This window comes from Polypterus senegalus, chromosome 9, assembly GCF_016835505.1.
Source record: "Polypterus senegalus isolate Bchr_013 chromosome 9, ASM1683550v1, whole genome shotgun sequence".
Lineage (NCBI taxonomy): Eukaryota > Metazoa > Chordata > Cladistia > Polypteriformes > Polypteridae > Polypterus > Polypterus senegalus.
Genome location: NC_053162.1, coordinates 71432285 through 71457170, shown reverse-complemented (window position 1 = coordinate 71457170; position 24886 = coordinate 71432285). Strand labels below are relative to the sequence as shown.

The 24886-nt window shown below is 36.6% G+C and overlaps 1 protein-coding gene across 1 annotated transcript in view; it reads left to right on the top strand.

Annotated features, from left to right (window-relative positions):
• Positions 1-24886, top strand: part of cdh16 (cadherin 16, KSP-cadherin) — a 168172-nt gene that overhangs the window by 82876 nt on the left and 60410 nt on the right. Inside the window, exons 8-11 of the mRNA XM_039763246.1 lie at positions 1233-1358; positions 2961-3111; positions 8487-8711; positions 10839-10915. Of these exons, the coding sequence (XP_039619180.1) occupies positions 1233-1358; positions 2961-3111; positions 8487-8711; positions 10839-10915 (579 nt within the window). The remainder of the gene's footprint in view (positions 1-1232; positions 1359-2960; positions 3112-8486; positions 8712-10838; positions 10916-24886) is intronic.

Here is a 24886-nt window from a genome sequence, read left to right as displayed (position 1 = left end):
ACACTGATACCCCAAAGCCTATATAGATCTCTCTTTCTATGATTGATTTTTCATTGTGGCAAGAATCATTGCTGTAATTAGGGATGATCCTCGGGAAACTAGGTTAGAACCCCATGTCCCCTACTGTCTCTATATCCCTTGTGTAGCCACTGAAGGGTGGGTTCAACAGTCTTCACCCTACCTACCTTCATAAATAGGCTGTAATTTTCCTCCTTTTTTAGGTAAAATTTTGTAGTACAAGCTATGCGGAACCTAGAGTGAAATCATCATATCCACTCCTGCTGAACTCTTTAGCTGTATTGTTGTTAATGTGAAATGTGGCACACTGTAAAATTTCCAGAGCACCTTAACAGTGTTGATCAAGTAAATGGTCAAAACATGGCCAATGTACACGATAAATCTAACTTTAGACAGAAATCTCCCAAACACAGTTTGTCTCCTTGCCAGCCAAGCCCTGATGGATGACACAGTCCCATATGTTCTGCTAAGCTAAGGAAGTTCTCCTTCTTTGGCTCTGTTTCCCAACTTCAATGTCTAATGGGTTCATTATTATCCAGACGCACTAGCCTGGCTGGAGTCCAGCATCTCCTGCCTTACTTGATATTCACTGAATGTGCATATTGACATTGTATCTAAATGGAAATGAGCACTTTTAGGTTATTAGTAATTCACTAATAAATGCATTATTTATTTACTTTTTAGACTTTCCTGTTTTTTTCTGGGATTTTTGATTTTTCACCCTGTTACACAACCTCACAATCCTGTCTGCCATGTCAGGTCACTAGAAAGAAATGTGCATGAAATGACAAAGCAATATTTTATTGCTTTCCCTTTCAAAAGCAGAAATGTCAACTAAACAGAGACAGTCTTTCATACAAATTGTTTTTTATGTTATAAACTGCTCCATTTCAAATGATTTTTAAAGTAAGAGCTTCTCCCATTTCCCAAAACACTTCTCTGCAAGCTGTCAACCAACACTCAGCATTTTCAGTGTGCTGTAGACATCAGGGTGGTATTATCAAAATATATGGAACTCTATCAAATGTGTGATAATAAGTGAATTATACATTGTGACAGCTGAATGCCAGTCTCTCAAGACTATGCCAAGGCCAAATTTATCAAAGCCTTCTACCTCAGACAGAAAAACTGGACACTCATAAGATCAACTCAACCTAAATGAATGACAGCTGTGGCTTTTGGTAATTTTTGTTGTAATGTTTTTTCACTATTAGGTTCAATGGAATGGACAGCCAGTGATCTACAAGCTAAAAGGAGATGACATTGGGAGTATTTTTAGCATTAGTGCAGAAGGCATCATCTATGTGAATGGGCCTTTAGACAGAGAAACTCAGGCTAAGGTAGGATGATTCTGAGCCTTTATGTTTTGATTTTGTAAAAGCTTTATAAGGAAATGTTTTACTTTATTCTGTCTTCACAGTTAAAAACATACATAAAAGGTGATAGAGTGGTTAGCACTGGTGCTTCACAGCTCTAGAGTCTTGAGTTCACATTTGGTCACGTCACTGTATATATGGTATTTGTATGTTCTCTCTGTGTTTCTGGGAGTTTTCCTCCCACAATCTAAAATTTGCAAGTGTGGTTCATTAGTGACTCAGAATTGGGCCTTTGTAAGTAAAAAAAAACTATGCTGTCTAGTTTCTTGGCACCTCGTCTAGGTTTGCTTCCTGCATTGCACACCATTCTGCTGCCATAGTCTATGTCCCCAAGATCCTGAACTGGACTCTGTGGGTTCACTGCATGAATGGGTGGAAAATATGGAGCCCAAAACATATTTATTAGTTCCAGGAGCATCTCATTGTTTTATAAGCACAAATCAGTTTGGAGGGAATTCAGACATTTAGCCCATAAATATTAAACCCATATCATTTATCTAATGTCCCAGTTGTGTTGTCATTTAAAGGGATTTAATGTTAAGAAAAACAATTGTGACCCACATCTTTCAGCACTGGGCATGAACTACTGGTCTTTTTACCATTCAGTGTTATGCATACCAACAACTAATCCTGACTGCATAGTCCTAAAATTAAAAAAAGCTTGCTTCTGTTTAAAATGTGCCATTCCTCAACTTAATATGCTATCTGTGGTGCAGAAAAAATACTTACAATTTGATTTTTATGGCACCTACTACACTATGCAAAAAACAATGGCACATAACTATAAAGGTTATGACACATAGTGCCTCACTGATCCAAGAGTCGAGTTCAGCTTTGTTGAAGTCCTTGTGCAGTCACTGTGGGTGTTTTCTGCATTCCACATTTTCTTCCTACCTTCCAAATGCATCAATTAATAGGCCCAGCAGGAGTGAGTGTGTACGAGTATGCTGGTTTGGTTCCTGACTTGTATCTGATGATGTTAAAACATATCTCTGTAAAGGAAAAGTGGGCAGGCTTGTAACATGTTTGTTTACCTGACTGTACATTATCTGCCCTTTCACCTAGTTTGGTACACAACGTTTAACATCACACACATACACACATTTAGTGACACGAGACAATCTAACCTTCATGTCTTTGGAATGTGGGAAAAAGGGAAAAATTCTTATAGGCAAAAGTAAATTATGCATTAACCAGGTAACTATCTAAACCAGTGTCCCTGAGCTGGGAGACAGCAGCACTAACCACTGCACCCCCAGGCTGTGCATAAAGCATAAGTTTTAAATACAGTAAATGAACTAAAATATGCTGAAGATGATAAGTAATTAGACCAGCCAATTTGTACTAGCACTGAGTAAAACTCATCCTATGTTTTCTGAAATAAGCAATTAGGTTAGTCATTAACAGCTCATAAAGTGAAAGGATGGATGTGTTAGGTAGCTGTAATTCACCTTTAGCAATCCCCTCTATTAGATCAGTCATCCTATCAATGGGCAAACAAAAATCAGATTCTCAGATTTAAATGAAGTGTAGAGTCTACTCTTAACAATGCTGTAATGCTGTCAGTTCCAGATGAAGGTGTTTGCGGAGAACAGTGAAGGCACAGCATATGCTGATCCCCTGGAGCTGAGAGTCATAGTGAGAGATGAGAACGACAATTCGCCCACCTTCTCCCAGCTGACGTATCAGACGACCATAAAGGAGCTAACCACAAAGGGTAGGCCTCCTGCTGACTCACTGTAGCCTTCATTGACCTCCCTCAGTGCCAAGTCGTGACCTAGGAAGATTCTTTAAGAACCTCATTATATTAATACAGTACAGAATTGTGACATAAATATGCATCCTGATAAGTAGGAGGATGGGGAGTAGAACATTACTTGTTTCTTACTTTCAGTTCACGTTGTCATGAAAGACAATTGCGGGTTATAAAATAATGATTGTTGATCATTTCAATCTCTTCTCTGCATGCTTTTTATTTATCACAGGCCTCCATCAGGATTCTTCGTCAAGGGTATAGGAGACAAATCCACAATAATGAAACTGTCAGTGGTTTGGATACAATAGTATACATTCATTTTTCGACACAGAGTCTTTCTGCCTGTGTGTAGACATAGAGGACAGTTACAAAGTGAGGAAAACTTGTCAATGTGATAGAAGATGCCTCAGAAAAGGCCTCCACTCTCATTTAACACCAAAAGAGACAAGAAATTAATTAAAGGGGTGCCTTTGCTAGTAAAAATAATTTAAATGGGTACCTGAATACCTCAGCAAGTAAGTACAAACATTCAGAAAATGAATCAAAACCCTACTGATACTCTGGGTTTACTTCAATGGGTTTTGAACACATATCTGCTATGATCACTTGGTGCTAAGAGAGAACTGGAGCAAGAGAAAAAATAATGGGGTCTTTTTAATAAATATTGCATGCATGAAAGCATGTAAATGCCATAAAACAGGGAAATGTGTACAGCACAAGAAATAATCTTCCTAATTTACCCTTTATAAATTACATTTTGTAAATGTGCATATATGAACACACCCTTAAACCTGCCCAATTGAGACCCTGATAAAAGCATATTTGGACTATGCTGATTAACCTCATATATATGCAGTGCTGCATGCCTTCATTGGCTCATAGAGCATCCTCCCACTAGATGCCTCCAGATACCCCCACCTAAATTTAAGGAGTCCTATGGCACACTTTACAAAAGAGTGCACCAAGAGTATGTGCTGCATTATAGCGCCTCTTCTCTGTGCTCTTGGGGTTGGGGAAAGATGTAAGGTGCCACTCTATGAGCAGGTAGGCATTTTCACCTGGCACATGTAATGACATGATTGCTTTTGCAATGAATATTATAGGATATAGAAAGCACTGAAGGTTCAGATAGTTACCTTACCAATAAGCCAAACAATAAACGAGCCACCACGTGGAATGCAGAGGGGAGACGCTATAATGCTGTGCATGAACATTTAATTGCAGACCAGATACTCCTGAATGCAGGTGGTGGTGTCTTGATGCTTCAGGAGGGAGGCTGCTCTACCAGACGATAAAGTTCTGCAGCATTGTGATTACATACAGTATGTATGAGGTTAATTAGTATGCTCCACACATGGATGTTTCAGGGTGGTGCTTGAGGCACATTCACGTATGCATATTTACAATCTGATTGTGATTTATAAGGGATAAATTGCTTATAAATGTGCGTATGTTAGGTTTTATAAATCTGATTTTTTTTCTTGCTGTGTGTGTGATTTTACCCTCAGATCCATACAAACTTTTATAAGTGAGAAAACAAGGCATGAAAAGTTACAAGGAACAGGTTAAATCATAGCCTGAAGTCAGACAAGAGTTTAGGCACCAGAAAGAAGAAGAATACTGAAACAACTAAATCAAAATAAAGTTCAACTTCAAACGTCAAAAAGCTCAAAACAGTGTCAGAATCAATGCCAGCAAGAAATATTTTCTAACTTTTTTTTTTTCTAACCAAAAAAAAAATTAAACATTTGAGGATTGTGAGAAATTTGGTTTGAATTATCTAAAAGTTTTGATGCCTGTGCTGGATGCTTCTGCATCCTTTATGGTATTGCATGATAACATCATGTGTTGCAATGTTGGCAATTAGGTAATTTTCCATAGGCATTGTTGCAACATGGCATGAACCATCAAAAATAAGTACATGTCGGCTTCCAAAATAAAAAGTCATTCCAAAATGGTGCAATGATGACATCAAAATAAAAATAATAATATAAACAATTGGTAGAGTAAGCATAAATCATAAGGCTGCAGCGATACAATGATAAATAACACAATATGACAGTGCCAGTACCAATATGAAAAACAATATGATGATATCAGAATAGGAATAAAAATAATAGACAGTAAGAAAAGTGATATAAAATGTTTAAAAACAGAAAAAGAAAGAAATAAAAGAAACATAATTACAAGAATATTAACAAAAAAGATGGTAATTTATTGCTAAAAGAAAGAAATTAACACCATTTCATTAATGAAAACAACAGTACAATTTACCAAAAAAAAATAAAACCAATAAATAATAATAAACAAGACTAGAACCAGAGACTGAGTTCTGAAGAGATCCTCACAGATAGATGGTTTTACATTTTACTTTCCTGTTAGCTGGCCTTATCAAAATTAATACATTAAACCTCATTGCACTTCAACATACATAATCTTAGAGAGCCTGGGGAAGTTGTGGCATACTCTCTTGACCAGTAGTCTTATAGTTTAACATCCTCCCAGCAACTCAGTGTGAAAAGTCTCACCTCAACGTTTTCAGGTAGGTCTGTTTTTGTCTTAAGTCAAAGGGATAGGCTCCTGTGGGAGATAGAGCTGTCAGCTTATGAGTGCTTACCATAAAGTGCAATGAATACAATGCTGCTTCAAAAAAGAAGGAAAACGGGAGTTTCAGATGATGCCTCGTTTGCTATACCACTGGAGCATTCATACAGGCTCCAGTGCTGTCAAGCAGCAAATTAATAGTCAGGATACATCAATCTCAAAACACTCTGGAAATTTGAAACTTTGTGGAAAAGTTGTGAGGCAGTTGTGTGATCCATCATCTGTTGCATTTCCTCACTGCATAACCTGACATCTTCAAGGCAACAAGATCCAGCAACTGTAGTCATTAAGCTTGATATGCTCTCCGGCTAGAGGTCATGTAGTGTGCTGCAGAAATTTATAACACCATAATTAGGTTTTGTAATTCAATTACAGTATTTTCTTTTGTACTTTTTTAAAACTAATATGTGTATTTATGTTGATTAATATTGAATGGTTCACAAATTTACTGTAATTGCATTATAGTTCTCTGACACTGTCCTCAGTGAAAAGTGTTCTGCAAGTATAAATTAAATTGAATTGAATGTACAGTAGGACATAGGAGTCCTTAGCAGTCTCTGCACTCCCACACTGACTATGTGGCTCTGTTTATCTTTCCTGGAGGATGTCTTTCAACCCTAACACTATCCCATGCTAGTTTTATGGAACCTCTCTTCTAACAGTCTCTTACTAGACAAGCACCCACACACAGCAGGAAGATCACCTTAAGTACATTTTAAATTTAAATATCCTACAAATATTTACTTTAAAAACATATGGGAAGGTGGCACATTGCATGGTGTAGCCACCTCAATGCTCTGTGGACCTTGGTTTGATTCCTGATCTGAGCTTGTAAGGTCATTTTAGATTTTCCAGTTTTCCAGGAGTGTTCGAATATATATCACATATGTGATATCCATGTTCGTCTACCCGTTTGCCTGTCTGTGTGAAACAACTCTACTCCCGGTGAACTAGATTTGTTGAAGTTTGATACACTAATTATTCAAATAAATTTGAAAAGAGGGTACTGTGCCCACTTTAGACATTTCATAAACACCTACTGTGAAGCATTGACGAATTTGTGAACGCATCTGTCTTAAAACAAAAAAAGCATTCTGTGCAACTATGAATTAGTTTACTTTTTCATTTTTAACTTTAGAGCAGCTATTTCCTCTTGTACATTTTTTGTAATTCTTTTCTTTTCCACGTTTGACAAACAATCCTGACAGAAAACCACTGAAGCTGCAGCAGTTGTGCACACTGAAGCAAGTGTACTTCATGGGCAGGGATGGGCAGGGTCAGATGTAGGCAGGGTTAGGTGATTGAGTTTTACTGTATAAGGAAGGTACAACCTAAGATGTGTATTTATTTATCTAATTCATAAATAATTATATTTTTTATTCATTCAATACAGTAGTAATGATATTGTTTATTTACTCATCACCATCCTTTACTGTACCAGAATGAAGAGGCAAAATTCTGTTTATACTAACAGCCTGGTTTTTGCATCTGCTCCATCCTGTGCTCATATCTGCAGATGCATGCCATTTTGCGTGAACCTCAGACACAGCAGCAATTCTCATGATGTTCATGTCTATAAAAGTCAAAAATAAAAATAATGTAACTTATGTAGAAATGTATGACAGGTGGCTGTGCTACAGTGACTAAAGAAAAACCTCACGTCTGCATTATCTAAAGATTATGATTCAGTATTTCTCTGAGAGTGTAATTTATTGTCAAAGCACCACAGCAGTCTGCTGTCTACCATGTTTAGATGCAGTCAATAATTTTAGCTTGAGATTTCAGCACAGATTTTGACTCTTTATTGGATACTTCTTTGAAAAAAGTGGTGTTTAAGACATTTGTGCTACATTTATGACCCTCATCCTAACAGCACATGAATATTTTTATTTGTTAGGTAGGAATCTGCTGTCTATGAAAGTGATTTCAGCCACGTGATATTGTGAAATATTATTTTAAAATTAAGGTATGCTTGCAATGCATGTAATTACATTCTATTTTCACTGGTAGTGTTGCAGGTATATCTCACTATTACAAAAATATTCAATAAACAAAACTGTGATTACAAACTTTAATAAAGTGACTAGAAATTTAAAAATGCTCCACATTTCAGACCAGCTAACCAAGTTTACAAATACACCTGAAGGTTATGCTATACAGGTATACTTGTAATATACCACTGACAAGTTAAGTTCATTGGTAAGGTAATATAAGCCTTATGTGGGTGGTAAGTGTAAGCCTCCACTAAAAAGCAATGGCACTCTGCCAAAAGCTGATTCCCATCTTGCTTCTGATGCTGCTAAAGCTACAGCTCAATTTCCATGAAAAGGTAGACATTCCAGAAAACTGGGGGAGTAATTAATGCTTTTTTTTAATTTAAGCTATATACAGAATATAAAATTAGATGATAGAAATACAGTATATGCTATAACTTTTAAATCTTTTCTCAGTTTTTGTTAAACCTTATTTTCATTGACTTTTATGCTGCCATGTAATGTAACAGAGGGTCATCTGTGGAGATGAGGAGACAGCATATGAACTCAGGTGGAGTAGTCGGATAGTTTCTTGCTAATCAAGCACCCTGCATCATTTGCCTTCACGAATGCTTTTGCCACTGCCCATCTCATTCCTAACTGCTGTTCCTAACAATGTAGACAGACAAGCTGGTAAGCAAACAGCCCAAAGTCAATTCATTGTCAAATCTGTGTGTCAATTCTACAATTCTGTTTCAGGGACAGAAATTCTCCGCGTTCAAGCCACTGACATAGATGAGCCTAGTACTGATAACTCCCAGATCTCCTATCAAATAGTCTCTCAGACTCCTACAAGCAAGGGGCCTTTGTTTAAGATTGATGGAGGATCAGGAAGCATTACATTAGAGGCACCCCATCTACTCAGTTACAAAAATCAGTACACTCTCAAGGTGCTTGCACAGGATATGAATGGAGCTGAAGGAGGTAATGACTGCTTGGGCTATTTTCACTGGTCTGTCTTTCTTTGAATTCTGTTTTAAAAATATTACTTGGGGCAATGGTTAACAATGCTTTCTCATGGCTGAAGATTACTGTGGATCAAATCTTATGCTTGTTTGTTGTCAGTGTAGAGTTTTCCACCATGATCTCCAGTTTTGAACCACATCCCCAAAGACAACAGTGCAACACTGATTGCATTCAAAACAGGCCCTGCATGGATGTGGTTATGTGAATGCGAGAATACTGCAAAGGACTGGTGTCCAATTTAGGATTGGTTCCTGTCCTGCACTCAGTTCCACCCGGGATGAACCCTGGCCACTCACAACCCTTAATTGGAATCAACCAGGATTCAGAATTTTATGTTATGATGTGTTACAGCATAGTAAATAACATTATTGCCACATTGAGGTTTCTGGTTTAATTTCAACCATGTGGAGTTAGCATGTTTTCCTTTTATTGGAGTGGTTTTCTACTGTAATGGATGTCACACATGGGCTGGCATCCCAACTGGGGGTAAACAAGCATCATAACCCAGCTGGGAGGCCAGTACAGTGGAAGGACTGGGGGAGATGAACACTATTTAATTTTGTCTCCATTACACCAAATTGCAGTATCCCTCGTTTGGGAATCCCCCACAGTTACCTGCATGGCATTCTGGGATCTGTAGTCCCATGGTGCAGTCCTTTTGGGTTCTATGGGGGCTGCCAGGGGTAGCTGTTTGGAATTCATAGTCCTTACTTTTAGTGACTTCCAACCCAGAAGTGCTTCTAATGGGCCATGCCCTAGCACTGGAAGTACTCCTGGGTCATTGATAAAAGAAGCCATTCAGTCTCAGTCAGGCTACACTCACTGGGAGGAGTCAAGGAGAAAGGAGAAGAAAATGTTTGTTTTACCCTGCTGTATTGGGCTGTCTCGCAAGACTTCCTTCTTTGTGGCCATCACTGCTAATATAGATTCTAGCAGCCTGCTCCCCAAACTGGGTCAGAAAACAAATGATGGAATCATTGCATAGTTGAAACTTCAAAAGATAGACTCTTATGGATATCAGTTATAAAGAATAATGGCTCCCTGTACAGAACCAAATTAAAAGGAGTGATTCACCAGTATCTGCTTTTAGGATTCTAAAATGCACGTTTTTTACATAATTTCCTGATTGACATTTCCTCTTTGACATTTTCTATGAGTACCGCATCCTCCATAATAGCTGAAAGCCTTTTAAAAGTCTCTTCTCCAGTTCATATGTCACGTTCTGCTGGTTGTCAGCTCTTTTAACCATGATTAACACCCTCTGATTCTTTAGTCTCCTTTTCCCCCCGAAATTCCATGATTCTAATTGGCTACATGGCAGTTAATAGACTAATAAGGACCAATATTGAATTCTAGCAACTTCAGTATAGAATTATGAGAACCTCGCCTCATAGCAACTTCACTCAACTGCAGTGCTGAATGTTTTGACCTTTATTACACATTTAATATCTTTTAAACTTTTGCACTTTGATGAGTATTTAAACACATCAAAAATGACACCCAGTGACTCTGGCCACAGCCCTAATCCTTAGCTTTCATTTTCCTTAATGGGATCAATGCTGGACTGCTCCCTTTCTTGCTGCTCCACATGGGCCCAATTGCTCCCTGTGTTGTTGTATTCGTTGTTGAAAGTGGTTGGGTCAGGTTAGGGTTGTTTGAAACAGTGGTATGGTGGGAAGTGAGCACCAAGAAATGGGATTATTATTTTAATTCTTCTTAAAATGACATATGATTTTCTTTAAAATATTGGCTGTTGTATTTTAAAAATTAAATCTATGAAATGGGTAAAACGACTGACAAATAAGAAATATGTTAGATTTTATCAAATTAAAAAAAGTAAAAACTGTCCTGAGATGTAAAAACTGCCTGAAATTATTTCTGTTTGGAGTTGGCATGCTGCTCCAATACAGGTTAAAATGTGCATTTATGTGGCTTTATGTCTGTGAGTGACTTCACATTCACCCAGACCACCTAACAGAAAAGCAACACACTTTAAGTGGCTATCACTTCAATGGGATATCTGTTTAAAGTGTTACGTTATGGAATGTTATTCCATTCTAAACTGTCTTTGTGTTTTCTTTCTAGGACTTAGTGGGCACTGCACTATCATTGTCGATGTGACAGATGTTAATAACAACCCTCCTGTGTTCTCTGAAAAAAAGGTATTGTAACTGTTTAATACATACAGGACACATAAGTCCACATAATAAGTCACACCCATCCAGATTTTCGGACTTGCACTCATTCTAGGGTTTGCATAAGATTTTGACTGCCACATTCTGTCACAGGGAAAACAACACCTTGCTAAGAGGATGCTATGTACAGTACATAATTGACTTGACCCCACACAAATTAAAAACATTCAATATAGTTGGTGGTCAAAATTTGACAATGGTTAAGGTTCATTTGCCTATGTCAATTATCTAATTCGGAGCAACCTCATTCATTTATAATTCTATTTGGATAGTTAAGTATTTAAATTTAAAGTATCTTACAGATGAGCATCATTGTATAGGAAAATAACAAAATACAATATTTTCAAATCTGCTTAATCCAATTTAACGTTGCAGGCAGCCTAAGGCAATCAGCTTCTGAAACTATGAGTAAAAATGGCAGACAGGTTAACACTGTAGCATATAGGCAACTTAAATGTACATTTGTATGAAAATGTAGTGGCTTTATTGAAAATCTCTGAAGGAAGGTATTACGTAAACCAATCACCGTAAATTATTAAATCAGTCTTGTTTGCATACTTTGTAGTGTCCTCTGTCATTGGCAATCTGATATTAAAACATTGCATAAAAGGTATACACTACACTTCAGAAATTATGAAAGATGTATAATGAAATACATTTTACCTAAAAATGTTGACTTGGACAAATATATATGTAAAACATAATTAGATAAAAGATATCATAGAATCAAGTTGTGACAGCAGGATGGTTAGTACTGTTGCCTCATGATTTCAGCATCCTACATTCAAAATCTGGCCTGTTTTTCTCTGTAGAGTTTGCATATTCTCTGTGTGTCTTCCTGGAATTTTCTACCACAGTTTACCTAAATACACTTAAGTTAAATTATTTGGAAATTATAAATTCTTAACATTTGGATATAGGTGTAGATTCTGGCTTTCTCTGAAACTGATTTGTAATAAGTGGTTTTGGGCCTGTTGTGCTATGAAGTTTCAATAGACAGTGTCATTCTGAAGTAGCAGAGGAGAGCTGAGAAGGCATTTAAATGAATGTAACAGACAGAGCAAAGTACATAAGAACTTAAGGTAAACTTTATATAAATGGGTATGAAAATGCAAGCTGTAAATCCAAAATTCTAATCAAAGTTATGTAGACCACAGTTTACATTCAGATTCTCGTTTTTCCTTCTCTTTTCCCTTCTGCTGCTGAATATCCTGTTTTATTTGCTCATTTTGTTTTATGCTTTGATACTTGCCTTTCCTGGATTCTTTTTTATGAAATCTTCCTAGCTTTAATTTATTAACATGTAAACAAGTAAATCCAAGATACTCCTTTTTAGGATTTTTACTGGAACTTTAAAGTAATTTCTAAGTCATCTTACTCTGTGGATGTTGAACAGACATTTTAGAGGGATTCATATCCTAGTGTTTTATTTGGTTATTTATTTGACATTTTTCCTATGAGAACATAAGTTTTATCCACATAGCAGTGATAAAACAGCAAAAGCCTTATCGACATTGATTGTTTAAAATTGAAATACCTTGTAGTCAATTTCTTTGTAAATCCTGTCTTTTCTCCGTTGTCAAATGTAACAATTCACCTTCTTCCATGAGTTAAATTAAATCTGCAGTTGAATATTGTACATACATTTTTTTTCACAACATTTTCGGTCACAGAATGTAGCAATGACGACTTTTTGTACATGGTCCTTCATTTCAGGGTACTGTAATGTTTGGGACATAGCAATGGTAGGTATATTAAAGCAGTCATATTTGATATTTTGTTGCATATCCTTTGCATGTAATGACTGATTGAAGTTTGTGATTCATAGAAATCACCAGGTCTGAGTATCTTCTCTGATGGTGCTCTGCCAAGCCTCTAATGTAGCCATTTTAAGTTCCTGCTTGTTTTCTCTTCAGCAAATGGAAGGCATGCACAGTTGGATTTAAATTGGGTGAATGGCTTGGCCATTCATGAATTTTCCAATTTTTAGTGCTGAAAAATTCTTCTCTTGCCTTAGCAATATGTTTGTGATAATTATCTCATTGTAGGAGGCAGCGTAGTCCAAGGCGTTTAGAGGCATTTACTGGAACTTGATTAGATAAGATATTTCTATACACCTCAGCATTCATTGTGCAACTGCAATCAGAAATCACATCTTTAATAATAATAAGTGTGCCAGTACCCATGGCAGCCAAACATGTCCAAGCCATAACATCCCATCACCATGTTTAACAGATCAGATGGTAAACTTTGGATCTAGGGCATTTTAATTTTTCCCTCCTTACTGGAATGCTACTTACCTAAATTTTTAGTACAATCATTCAGAACTGCAATACCTCTACTCCAGTTATTGAATAAAATTATGTGAGTTTAAGCCACTCCTCAAAAAAGCATAAGAAAGCTGATGGACAAGAGGAGTCCATGAAGTTCATTAAGCCCTTTTGCTATAATATCCCAATATCTCATTCACATACTGTACTTTTTAAAAGTTGTGAAGGATTCCACATCAAGTACATGACTTAGTAGTTTGTTCATTTTTTAACAACCAATGATAGGAGAAACAGGGAAGTTTCAATTTGCATTACAATTTCATGAAATGGACACTAAAATTGTGAAACACAAAAATCTGTAAAGGTTTGTTTCGAACTTTAAAGGATTTTGTTTTTGCTCCCTAAAGCCTCATTCACACCACTGTGTTTACCTGTGTTATTTTCTGCAACTGTGTCAAACAGGTACAGTAATCAATACCCCACCAGCAAAATCAGTTCTATTTATGCCTCTCATTGACATCGGCACAGAGGAGTACAGTATATTTTTAAAAAGCAACAAGCTGTATATTTTCCACATGAAGGCAAACTAAACCACACCATGTCAGAGCAAAATCCTTTCCTTTCATGTCTGTTTGCTGAAGCTTATCTACTACTTTGCTTATAAATGCATCTCTTCCATGTTGTCATTACATTTAGCAAAGATTCACAATACATGTATAATACCCATATGGCAAAAGTAGGTTAATGAGAAAATGGCCTTTTTCTTTGATTTTTTTGTTTTGTAGATGGCTTTCGGGTTCCAATGATCTGTTTCATTCTTTTGATTAACTTTAGTGTTTAGAATCTATGCCAAGGCACACTATAGATGTCCTGGTGGTCCAATGCCCTATTATGAAAAGTTAAAAAGGGTTTGCCTTAACTGACAAAATAAACACTTGAGTAAATGTGAAACACATATTAGGTTAAATTAGGTGCTTATGTACAGGTTAAGGACATTAAGATAATGAGGTAATTAACATCCCATCATGTTTAGTCACATATACAAATATTGAACACATTCAGTTTTTCATTTTGTTGGCCTTTATGGCTCAATGAAGAGATCTCAGAGATGGGTTACTGGAAGCTTCAAATGGAAAGACTGCTCAGCTTAATGATGCTTCAAGAGACACAGTATCTAAGGAAATATTAGCATGGAAGTTAGAGCTAAGGTGGACAAATCGTAGTGTAAGGAGTAGCAGACAAGAAACTCTGGAAATGTTAGACTAAGACAAGAGCAGGACGTTTCATCAAGAAGTTTGCAGAGAGAGAGGATATGGACACTTTCCAAATCATAAACCCCTTATTAGAGGTAGAAATACAATTTTTTTGGTAAAACAGTTTAAGGAACCCAAGCAGTAGATTGCTGATTAGTACACATTATGGTACAAAGCAAAAAGTCTGCAAACTGCAATGCATGTTTGTTTACAATAAAATTCCCCGTTGGCTCAGTTATTGTGTGGTAGAAGGCAGTAAATATAAAACCATTTTGAATGATCACCTTTTTTGTGATGAAATATTTCTGCCCTGATGGCAATGCATTCTTTCAGGAAAACAAAAGGCTCCTTCTACAGGGTTCAAGTGATCAATGCATGATTTGCAGACCATAACAGCCTAAACCATTATCAAACCTTGAAGAAGCTGAGCAGTTTTGAATGATTCTGTATAATTAACAGAATTATATAGACTGTGAATTGATTGATTTTCTCAAGGAAGACTGATATTAGTTGCATGTGTCCAATACAGTCTGCTACACTTTAAGAAAAGCTGCCAAGATGTCCTGGTGGTTCAATGCCCTATTATGACAATTTACAAAGGAGATCCCTTTATTTTGTGTGTTATGAAGATTAAATAGGGATGTTGATTCTTGAATATTTATAATTTTACTCACAGACATGGAAAAAGGACTATTACACTCTGGGTGTTTCTGGATTGTATACACTGTAACATTTGCTCCTTCATGTGTACTTTAATCGCAGTCTACTCACATTCCTAAACCCATTATTGGATCAAAACACATCAGAGTAGCTACTAGTGGACACTATAAATATACCATTATATTTCATCATAGAGGGTTTGTAAGGGGTGTCTCTACTCCCCTGGTTAATATATAGTCCTAAACCTAAGTATTATCTTCTCATATTTGTTCTCACCTACCTAATGTCAGGTCACAGCCTTCTGTGTCTCTTTCTCTCTAGTAGTGCTTGTATTCACACTGAAGCCACATCAGGGTCGAGTGTATTGATGACTTAACTTATTATTTTTCATTTAATCCTCTAGTTCCCAGACAGTAAGATACAAAGCAAAGCAGAGAGAAGGTTCAGAATTTAACCTTGGTATAAATTTACTTGTCTCAATTGTACCTAAAAAAATAAATTTGCCAACATTGCAACCTGGATAGCAGTCCTTCTTGCTAGTAGTCGAGGGACCCAATGTGCATAGATATTGGACGGCTCTTTCTTTCTTGTCTTGCCCTTCTGAGCTAATATATCTACTATCTTGTGTGGTCTTTAGATGGATATTGACGGAAGTAGAAAGACAGCCATCTACTATTATGCCCCATATATTTATGCTGGACTTGCTCTTTCTTATCGTATCTTTTGGACCAATGGGGCATTATTGTTTTGGGGCCAAATCCATTCCCGTGTCCTGGACCAAACCTGGTTAGGCATAGCCTATGTTCTCAAATCGTCTACCACTCAGTGTTACACTTGTGACTGTGGGCTGAGGTAAAATGTTTAATTTTGCCTTGCAGCCCCCGGACCCATGGTTAATGTGTCAGTTCAGATGACTACTTTCAATTGGTTCCTCTTTTAACTTGTTCTGACTTGTTTTGCAGTGAACAGAGAAAGTAGGAATATACTTATTATACAGTATGTTGACTAAAAAGTTACAGTAGGAAGTTTTCTTTTAAACCATTCTCACTATAAGGATTCTAATAAAAAGCAGCCTATTCACAATGTTAAAGCAGATACACCAACCAATTAGTCAAAGTTTATTTCCATATCACATGGTAACTTAGCAGTCAGTGTACTCAAACCTGGGACCTGGGTTCAGTTAAGTTTAGTCACAGTCTATATAATAATACTTGCTCTTTCAGAGAGTAACAGAGCGTTCATGCTAGTGCTTTTAGTTATTTGTCTTTCCTCCCACATCCTACACCAAATATACAACTCTAAACTGACATGGTATAAGTAAGTGTGGGCATTTTTGTTTGTAATCAGAACTATGTTGATTTCCAGTATTATGCAAAATAATGGCAATATAGTGAAGTACTATAATCAGTCATGTTATATTTCATATAATATACTATTAGCGACCTGGACAAAATTATTACCTTCCACAGAATTCTTGTTTTATTTTGAAGAAAATATAGACCTTCATCAGTAGTAAATTGCTTAGGCAGCTCTTGCGCTGCAGTCTACTCAGCATTTTCAAATTCACTTTGCATCCCGAAAGTATCCTTATCAAGACATAACTGCATTAAAATATATATAAATATCCCTTATCTGTCCTAAAATTCTCATTCTTAAATCCTTGTCTGTGCATTTGCTTGAATGTGTTGAAAAAGATTTTAGGTTCTGACTTCCAAGGTTGCTAACCTCCAAAAGCACTTAAAGTGACACACTCTGCCAAGTATGCATATACTGAATATCCATTAGTCTGTCATGCATTGCCAACCTGGTCAATGTATTCACAAAATGTGAATGCATTGAGGATAGAGAGTGCAGTTGCACTAAGGCAATATAGTCCTGATGTTACAACAAAGAAGGGAGGCAAATTAGTTTCTGTAAGCACACTATGAAAAATGATTTTATTAATAAAATCTTTTCTAGAAGATTTGCATGGTATCTCATAAGGGTAGTACAGAAGTATGAATGCACCGGGGCCTTACTCAGCTGCTTTATTTTTAAGCGAAGTGTATCCAGACAGTATAGAATGCAAAAGAGCTAAAACCCACAGCTTCACTTTACTTTCTGCCTGCTTTTCCTGGTGACAATCATGGTAGCTATCGTACATACTGAGCTGGGCAGACCAGCTGTTTTAAAAATTAGAACATCAGAACAATTTGGATGAGAACAAGTCATTCAGCCCAATAAAGCTCATCAATCCAATTCACCAAATGATTACAAAATGGCACTGATTACAGTAGTCTCTAACACACTACTTTTTTTAATGTATTTCATACTGCTCAGTCCTGGAATGAGCTTTCCCTCTCAGGACTTTTTCTAGTGCTGCTATGCCTTTTTTGTGTGGAGACCAAAACTGAAAACTGTACTCCAAATGAGGTCTCACTACAGTGTTATGCAGCTTAAGCTTTACCCTCGTTGACTTGTATCTACACGTCATGATATGTTACCTAACATCCTATTAGCCTTTGTAATGGCTTCTGTACACTCTCTAGGTGTTGATAGTAACAAGCCCACTATTACACCTTCTTATAAGGTCTACTTTCAAATTACAAACCTCCCATTGTGTATTCAGATCTGACAATTTACTTCATATATGTAAAACTTCTGTTACTATTATTAAATTTCATCAGCAACAAATCTTCTCAAGCCTGAATTCTTTCCTGGTCCTTCTGCAACGATTTGACTAATTATACACTCACCAGCCACTTTATTAGGTACTGCTTGTTAATCCAAATATCTAATCAGCCAATCACAAAGCAGCTTATCATTGCATTTATACATGTAGACATTGTCAAGACAACCTGCTGAAATTCAAACCAAGCATCAGTAGGAGAACAAAGGTGATTTAAGTGACTTTGAACATGGCATGGTTTCTGGTGCCAGACAGGCTGAACTGAGTATTTCAGAAACTGTTGATCCTGCTTGGATTTTCATTTTCATTTTCAACCATCTCAATCCAACAGAGCACCTTTCTGATGTGGTGGAACAGGAGGTCCGCCTCGTGGATGTGCAGCCGACAAATCTGTAGCGACTGCCTGATGCTATCTTGTCAATATGGACCAGAATACCTGAGGAATGTTTCCAGCACTTTGTTAAAAATTTGCCACAAAGAATTAAAGCAGTTCTGGAGACAAAATGGGGTCCACTCTGGTATTAGCAAGGTGTACTTAATAAAGTGGCCAGTGAATAATCTGCTATTCCATTCCACCTAAAATCAAACCAGTCATACAGACTGAGTGAGTTTAATTTCTGTGGCATAGCAACAGTCTTAAGCTACTTTTGGGGAATTCCCAGACATTTTCTGGCCAGTGGGAAGATACTTATTTCCTTCCTTGGTATCCTACATTTATCCTTTGGTTGTTTCCCAGTGTGTATTGTTCACCCTCTTCTGGTAGCATCCTAACTTTATGTCCACTGTAAGTATAGCTACATTTATGCCCAAACCACCTCTGATTCCTCTCATTTTAAAAAAATAGCATTTCTTCCTTGAGGTCCTAACATATTGTTAGGCTTCTCACCCTATCAAGAAGAGCAAGATATGCAACAGTTTTTAGATGCCTTATTTTGGCTTCTAGTAGTCACAGCCACATTTCATTTGTTCGCTACCCAGAGCTTGTGATTTTGGGTCAGGATGGGTCTGTGGATTGATGGGTAAATTGAAAGCTTAGACAAAGAAATTAGCTGTTGTTTGACTACCAAGATGCAATACGATACAATTTATTTTTGTATAGCCCAAAAATCACACAACAATTGCCGCAATGGGCTGTAACAGGCCCTGCCTCTTGTGGCACTGAGTGAGTATTGAGTATTGAGAAGAGAAACAGAATAGGTGAGGGTTAGTGACAAATTATAACTATCGTGTTACTTATGTTTTAGTTCTGATGACTAACAACAGAGATGCAGTCTGTACAGTTAATCAGCAGCTCTAGTCAGGATATGCTAAACTGAAGTAGTGAGTGTTCAGCTGGGATTTAAAAGCTGAGACCGAAGGGGCATCTCTTATAGAAGCAGGAAGACCATTCCACAGTTCAGGGGCCCTGTAACTAAAAGCTTGACCTCCCACTGTTATTTTATTAATCCTTGGAATCATAAGCAGGCTGACATCTTTAGATCTTAATGTGCGCTCTGGTTTGTAAGTCATGATAAGTTCAGACAAGCAGCCGGACCTTGGCCATTTAATGCTTTATATGTTAACTGGGAGCCAGTGTAAGGATTTAAGAACTGGAGTTATATGTTCATGCTTTCTTGTTCTTGTAATAACTCTTGCAGCAGCATTTTGGATTAACTGGAGGCTTTGAACATCCAGTGAACACCGCATTGCAGTAGTCAATCCTACTAGAAATAAATGCATGAATTAATTTCTCAGAATCGAGTTTATTTAGAAAGTGCCTTAATTTCCCAACATTTTTAAGATGGAAGAAACATGATTTGGACAACTTTGTGATATAAGCTTTAAATGACATGCTAGAGTCAAAGATATCTCCTAGATTGCGGGCTGATTCAGTAAAATTAATGGTGATTCCAACAGAGTTAAATGATGACAAAATAGTATCATGATCAGCGTCATTCCCTCCAACAATTAACATCTCTGTTTTATCTGTGTTTAATGACAGGTAGTTCTCATCCATCCACTCCTTTAATTCACTAACACAACTAATTAAAGGCAACATCGGAGAAAATTCATTTGATCTAAATGAAAGGTATAAATGGGTGTCATCTGCATACAAGTGAAAATTAATATTATGTTTCCAAATGATAGATTCCAGTGGAAGCATGTAAAGTGAAAACAGTAAAGGTCCCAGAACTAAGCCCGGCAGGACACCATATCTCACTTCTGTGTATAATGATGGAGTACTGTCAGCACATTTCTGTACACATTGGAATCGATTTGATAAATAAGAACTAAACCAAGCGAGCACAGTTCCTGTAAGCCCAACATCATTTTCTAGCCTGTGCAGTAAAATAGAATGGTCAATGGTGTCAAATGCTGCACTTAAGTCTAACAACATAATTAGACCTGGTACAACATCTGAAAAATTACTCCTGTGCACCAATTCACTGTTCAGTCTTGAGCTCTCCATCTTAAATCAGTTGCTTTCCCCTTACCTATAAGCAATCCATTCCTTTCTAGAGGAGAACAATGAAATCAGATTTGAAGGTGCTAATCCTATCCCTGCTACATCACACTTACAGTAGCTGCAAACCACAGAGCATAACACTTTATTAAAGTTTCTAAGGTCACTTCTGGGGTCTATTGCGAATTCATCAAGCACATCTCATCATAGCCAGTGGTAGTCCTACAGTATCTTCCCCATCACCATGCAAGCAGGACCCCTATACTTCTTGAATATGTAAGACTGACATAGCCATGAGTAAAATTATCATAGCTTCTGTGACTTTCACCTCCACATCGTAAGAAAAGTGATGTGATACATGAAATCCCCACTGCAGGGCAAGCATTTTAGGAATAAATAAATAAAAGGTATACAGTACACAGTAAAATTTGGATATTTTTCTTTTTTTTTTTTTTGTTCCACAAGGTGATTGTGAAGGGAATTGATTTGCTTCCCTATGAGTCATCTCTGCGACAGCACAAAGGTGACTGCAATGTACAATCATCTCTGAAAAGAAGTCGACGTGAGACTCTAAGGAGAAATGGAAGTGCAGTTATATTAGACATGTATTTGTCTAAAAACCCCGTTTGCTTTTCTAAGCTTCTTCTCCTCTGTCATTTTCTTCCTCCTGTAATGCTTCTATAAAGGAACAGCAGACAAACTAAAACATTTTCACTGGACCTATTTTGAGAGGCTAATGCACTGAGCTGTAATCAACAAAATGAACACATTTAACACTTTGTTGTGCACTCATTTTAGTACACTGGATGATGAATGTTACAAAAACAACAGTTTATTTTAGCGCTCTTTGCAGCAAAGGTAGCATGATGACATAGTGGTTACCACTGCTACCTTACTCCTTAGAAGACTTGGGTTCAGATGCTAGCTTAATTAGTGCCTGTGTGGAATTTGAACATTATCCCCATGCTTGTTATTCAATTGGTGACTTGTTATTATTGGTGTGCCCTGTGCCCTGTGACGGGCTGGAAGTCTTTCTACGGTTGATTCCTACCATGAGGATTGGTTCCAGTCTCTTTGACACTGAATTGAATTTAGATGATTTGAGAATGTCATGCTATGATAAAATGGTACCTTTATACAGACACATAGACTTCAGCAGAAAATGACTATAGAAGAAGGCAAATATACAGTATGTTTTATTCAAGCCTGCAAGGCACAGATGTCTACCAGCCTTGGCAGTAGGTCTCCCTGCCCCACCTTTTAAGTGGTTTAATTTACTAAATGCTCAGTATCTAACTGAACTCATTTAATCCAATTTTAGTATTACTGGGGTCACATCAGGAACCATCTCTAGGCTTGGTGCCAATCCATTGCAATCACAGTTCACTAAAACAATTTAGAGGGTTTTGGGGTCCAAGACTAATTGTTATTATTATTTTTTTTAATTATTTTTATTTTTCTTTATTTAAAATATGCTATTTTGTGAAGTGTTTGAAAGTTAAAATAAACAGAAAACAAAATTCTAAGTGCACAAATTTTGATACAACAGAAAACTAAAAGTCAAATAATTATACAGTTGAACAACAGCAGATATCTAGGAGCTGAGTGGAGAGAAATGATGTCTAGCAGTCTTGAGATGCATTATAAAGATGAGTGCCATCGAGACATGAGTTGTAATAGTCCTGCCTGAATGCTGAGATGGAAAAAGAACAATACCAGTGGATGGACTAGATGAAAGGAGTGAACAGATGTATAATTTTGGGCAGGGCAGAAGTGAAAATACTAGTCATCTAAGCTCAAAAAAGTAGTAGTGAAAACTAAAGTCTGAAGTTCAAAACCATGAAGTCATTACAAAATTGTTAAGTGAAAAGTAGCTTTTTGTTTAAATTTTGAATCCCAAAAATAAGACACATACTGCTATTTATTATAGTGACACAGCAACAAAGTTACATGTCACATACTGTGTATCCTTGCTGAAGTGAGACGTATAATATATACATCTGGAAACAGCCATGAGTGAACTTGTTTAAATATTGGCAGGAACAATTAGATGGCTCACTGAGTGTCACATTTCTAACCCAATCCAACGCCTCAATAAGTCATCACTCAAATCATGGGAGGTGACTTTGAAATGCATAATTTATCTGGTCCAACAGACGACAAGGTTCTGTTTACAATGAACTGCCTATAGTCGAAAGGTCCCCTAAAAACCTTATTAGATGTATAAATGTGTATTGCACATACCAAGAGCACATTACATGACTTAAAAATAGACAATATCTAATGCAAGGGATTATTCATTGGTATTTTCCAGCATCAATGGATGAATTGTAAAAGTGAACAGAATGTTGTCACAGGTGCTGTGTGTGCTCTTGGTTATAAATTTGAAGTAAACAGTGTGTCACACTCTGTCAAAAGGACTGCCATTAAGAGAACTGATAACAAAGAGCCATAGGAGATGCAGATTTCAGTACTTAAAACACCCAAATCAATACAGTAAATATGCCTAACAATACCAGTAAAGCATGGACAAGGCTGTACAACACCTGCCTTTTAACTGTACATCTAAACAAATAACTAAAGAAATTCAACTTTACTGTCTAACTGGAAATGCAAACATGCCATAGCAAAATAGCTGCAGCATTTTAACATGTTGTATATCCATAGACCACAATGGTTATTTAAACTCTATTTGCTGTTTTTATGCCATATAGTGATGCAATACAGTAGTTAAAATGACAGAAAGATATCACAGCAGGCAGCGGTGCCTCTCAAACATACAGAGCCCAGTAGCTGCAGTGGTCTAAGTGTGTGTGTCTGTCTGTCTGTCTCCACTGTCACAGCGCTCATTACAACATGCAAATTAACTCTTAAGCTTAAGTTACCTTGTGCTGCTGAGCTCCTGCATGGAAAACAGCAATTTTAGCATTTTATTTTCTCTCACTGTCAACTCTTTTGTTCAGTTTCTTTTGCTGTCTCCCTAAAACCCTGGTGGTGGTGTAAAATGCACAGACTGGAGAAATTGGAGGCAGGTGTTTTAAGAAGAAACTCTGTGGATGTAGCATTTGCAGAGCAAGATCTGCCACTATTCACTACATATTTTTAATGAGTTGTCCTCAGACATGTATTCTTATTTGAGAATCACGTCTGGCCCTGTGAGACTACATATCATGTGACCTGCAATGGTATCCAGTTCAAAAAACATTAAGATGCTCCTATTCTGTTATGATTATTTTGCAACAGTTGAAAAGGAAGAGTTTCAGTTCCGGAAAAAACTATATTTTAACTTAAGTAAAGTTCAAATAACCTCTTCCAATTCAATAATGAAAAACAGACCAAATAATTCAAGAATACAATAAAAAAGAATAGACAAAGTAGTTTACAAATATAATAAAGATAAATGGTGCAAAATGTCAAAATCACTTGTCTACATTTATGTATATTTTTTATTATTACTCATAAGATTATTATGTTTTCATTTTTATTTTTGTGATGTTTTTGTGACATCGCAGTGCCATTTTATATTTTGCTTTTGATCGTAGTCACTGTAATTTTGTTTATTTCTGCATGGCAGTGATCATGGTGTTTACAGTCACTATGTCTATTAACAGTCATGTAACTTGTTATGTCATAACTGCATTTCTATATAAGATGGCGGCATGTTACTTTTGGTGTCCAAGGATTTAATTAAAATACAAATTCTAGTGGGGGAAAATTGTGCTGAATATAGTTAGACAAATGCACCTTAGTTACAGTTAGGACTGTTCACTCTCAGTACTTGACTACATTTCCTGTCTCTTTGACTTTGTTGACCTTTTTGTTATGGCCAATACCTGTACTTTTGACTACCCTTTCACTTAAGTCTTTATTTAAATTGTCATCTATTGGTACTATGCCAGAAATTTGTCTCTAAGTATTGATCAAATTTTAAACTTCAGACTATGTTTTCTCATTTTAGTTTTGGTTAACTACTACAAAAGAATTCAAAAATTAAATAAGAAAGAAGAATCAAATAGTTAAAAAAGTTAAAAAAAAAAAACCAGAAAGGCAATACTTTCAAAAGGCCAATTAATGAAAAGTCAAGCATTATAAAAACACCTAAATTTAAAATGAAAAACTTACCTCAGTACTGATTGCAGTAAGAAATAGGCACCAACAACACAGAGACACTCACTCAATGCCCCTGTGGTTGGCTTATGGATTGCATTATCCTTAAATAGTGGCTCAAGTATTTCCTAATTGTTAATAGTTTTTGATCTAGTCTTGCGCTTCAATTGCTTGATTTGCTTATTTGTGAGGTCAACAGCAATCACTTTTTGTAACCTAGTCTTGTAGCATTTGTTTCAAAACTGACTCCTAACTAATGTTGACTCCAATTATGTTGACCTTATTTGTAAAGCACTTTGGATGAAAACATCAACTAAATGAATGCATTGTAAATGTAGCTATAAATGAAATGAAAAAGCAGTTGCAAAACCAATAAAAGAATCTTACAAAATATAATTGACAAAAAGTAGAGTACTTAATGAAAATAAATACTAAAATAAAGTTATATAAAAAATAATAAACCACTTTACAAAATACAATAAAATAAATAAGCAATAGTGAACTAAAGGGAGGTTTAGAATGGAGCCCCTACAACAC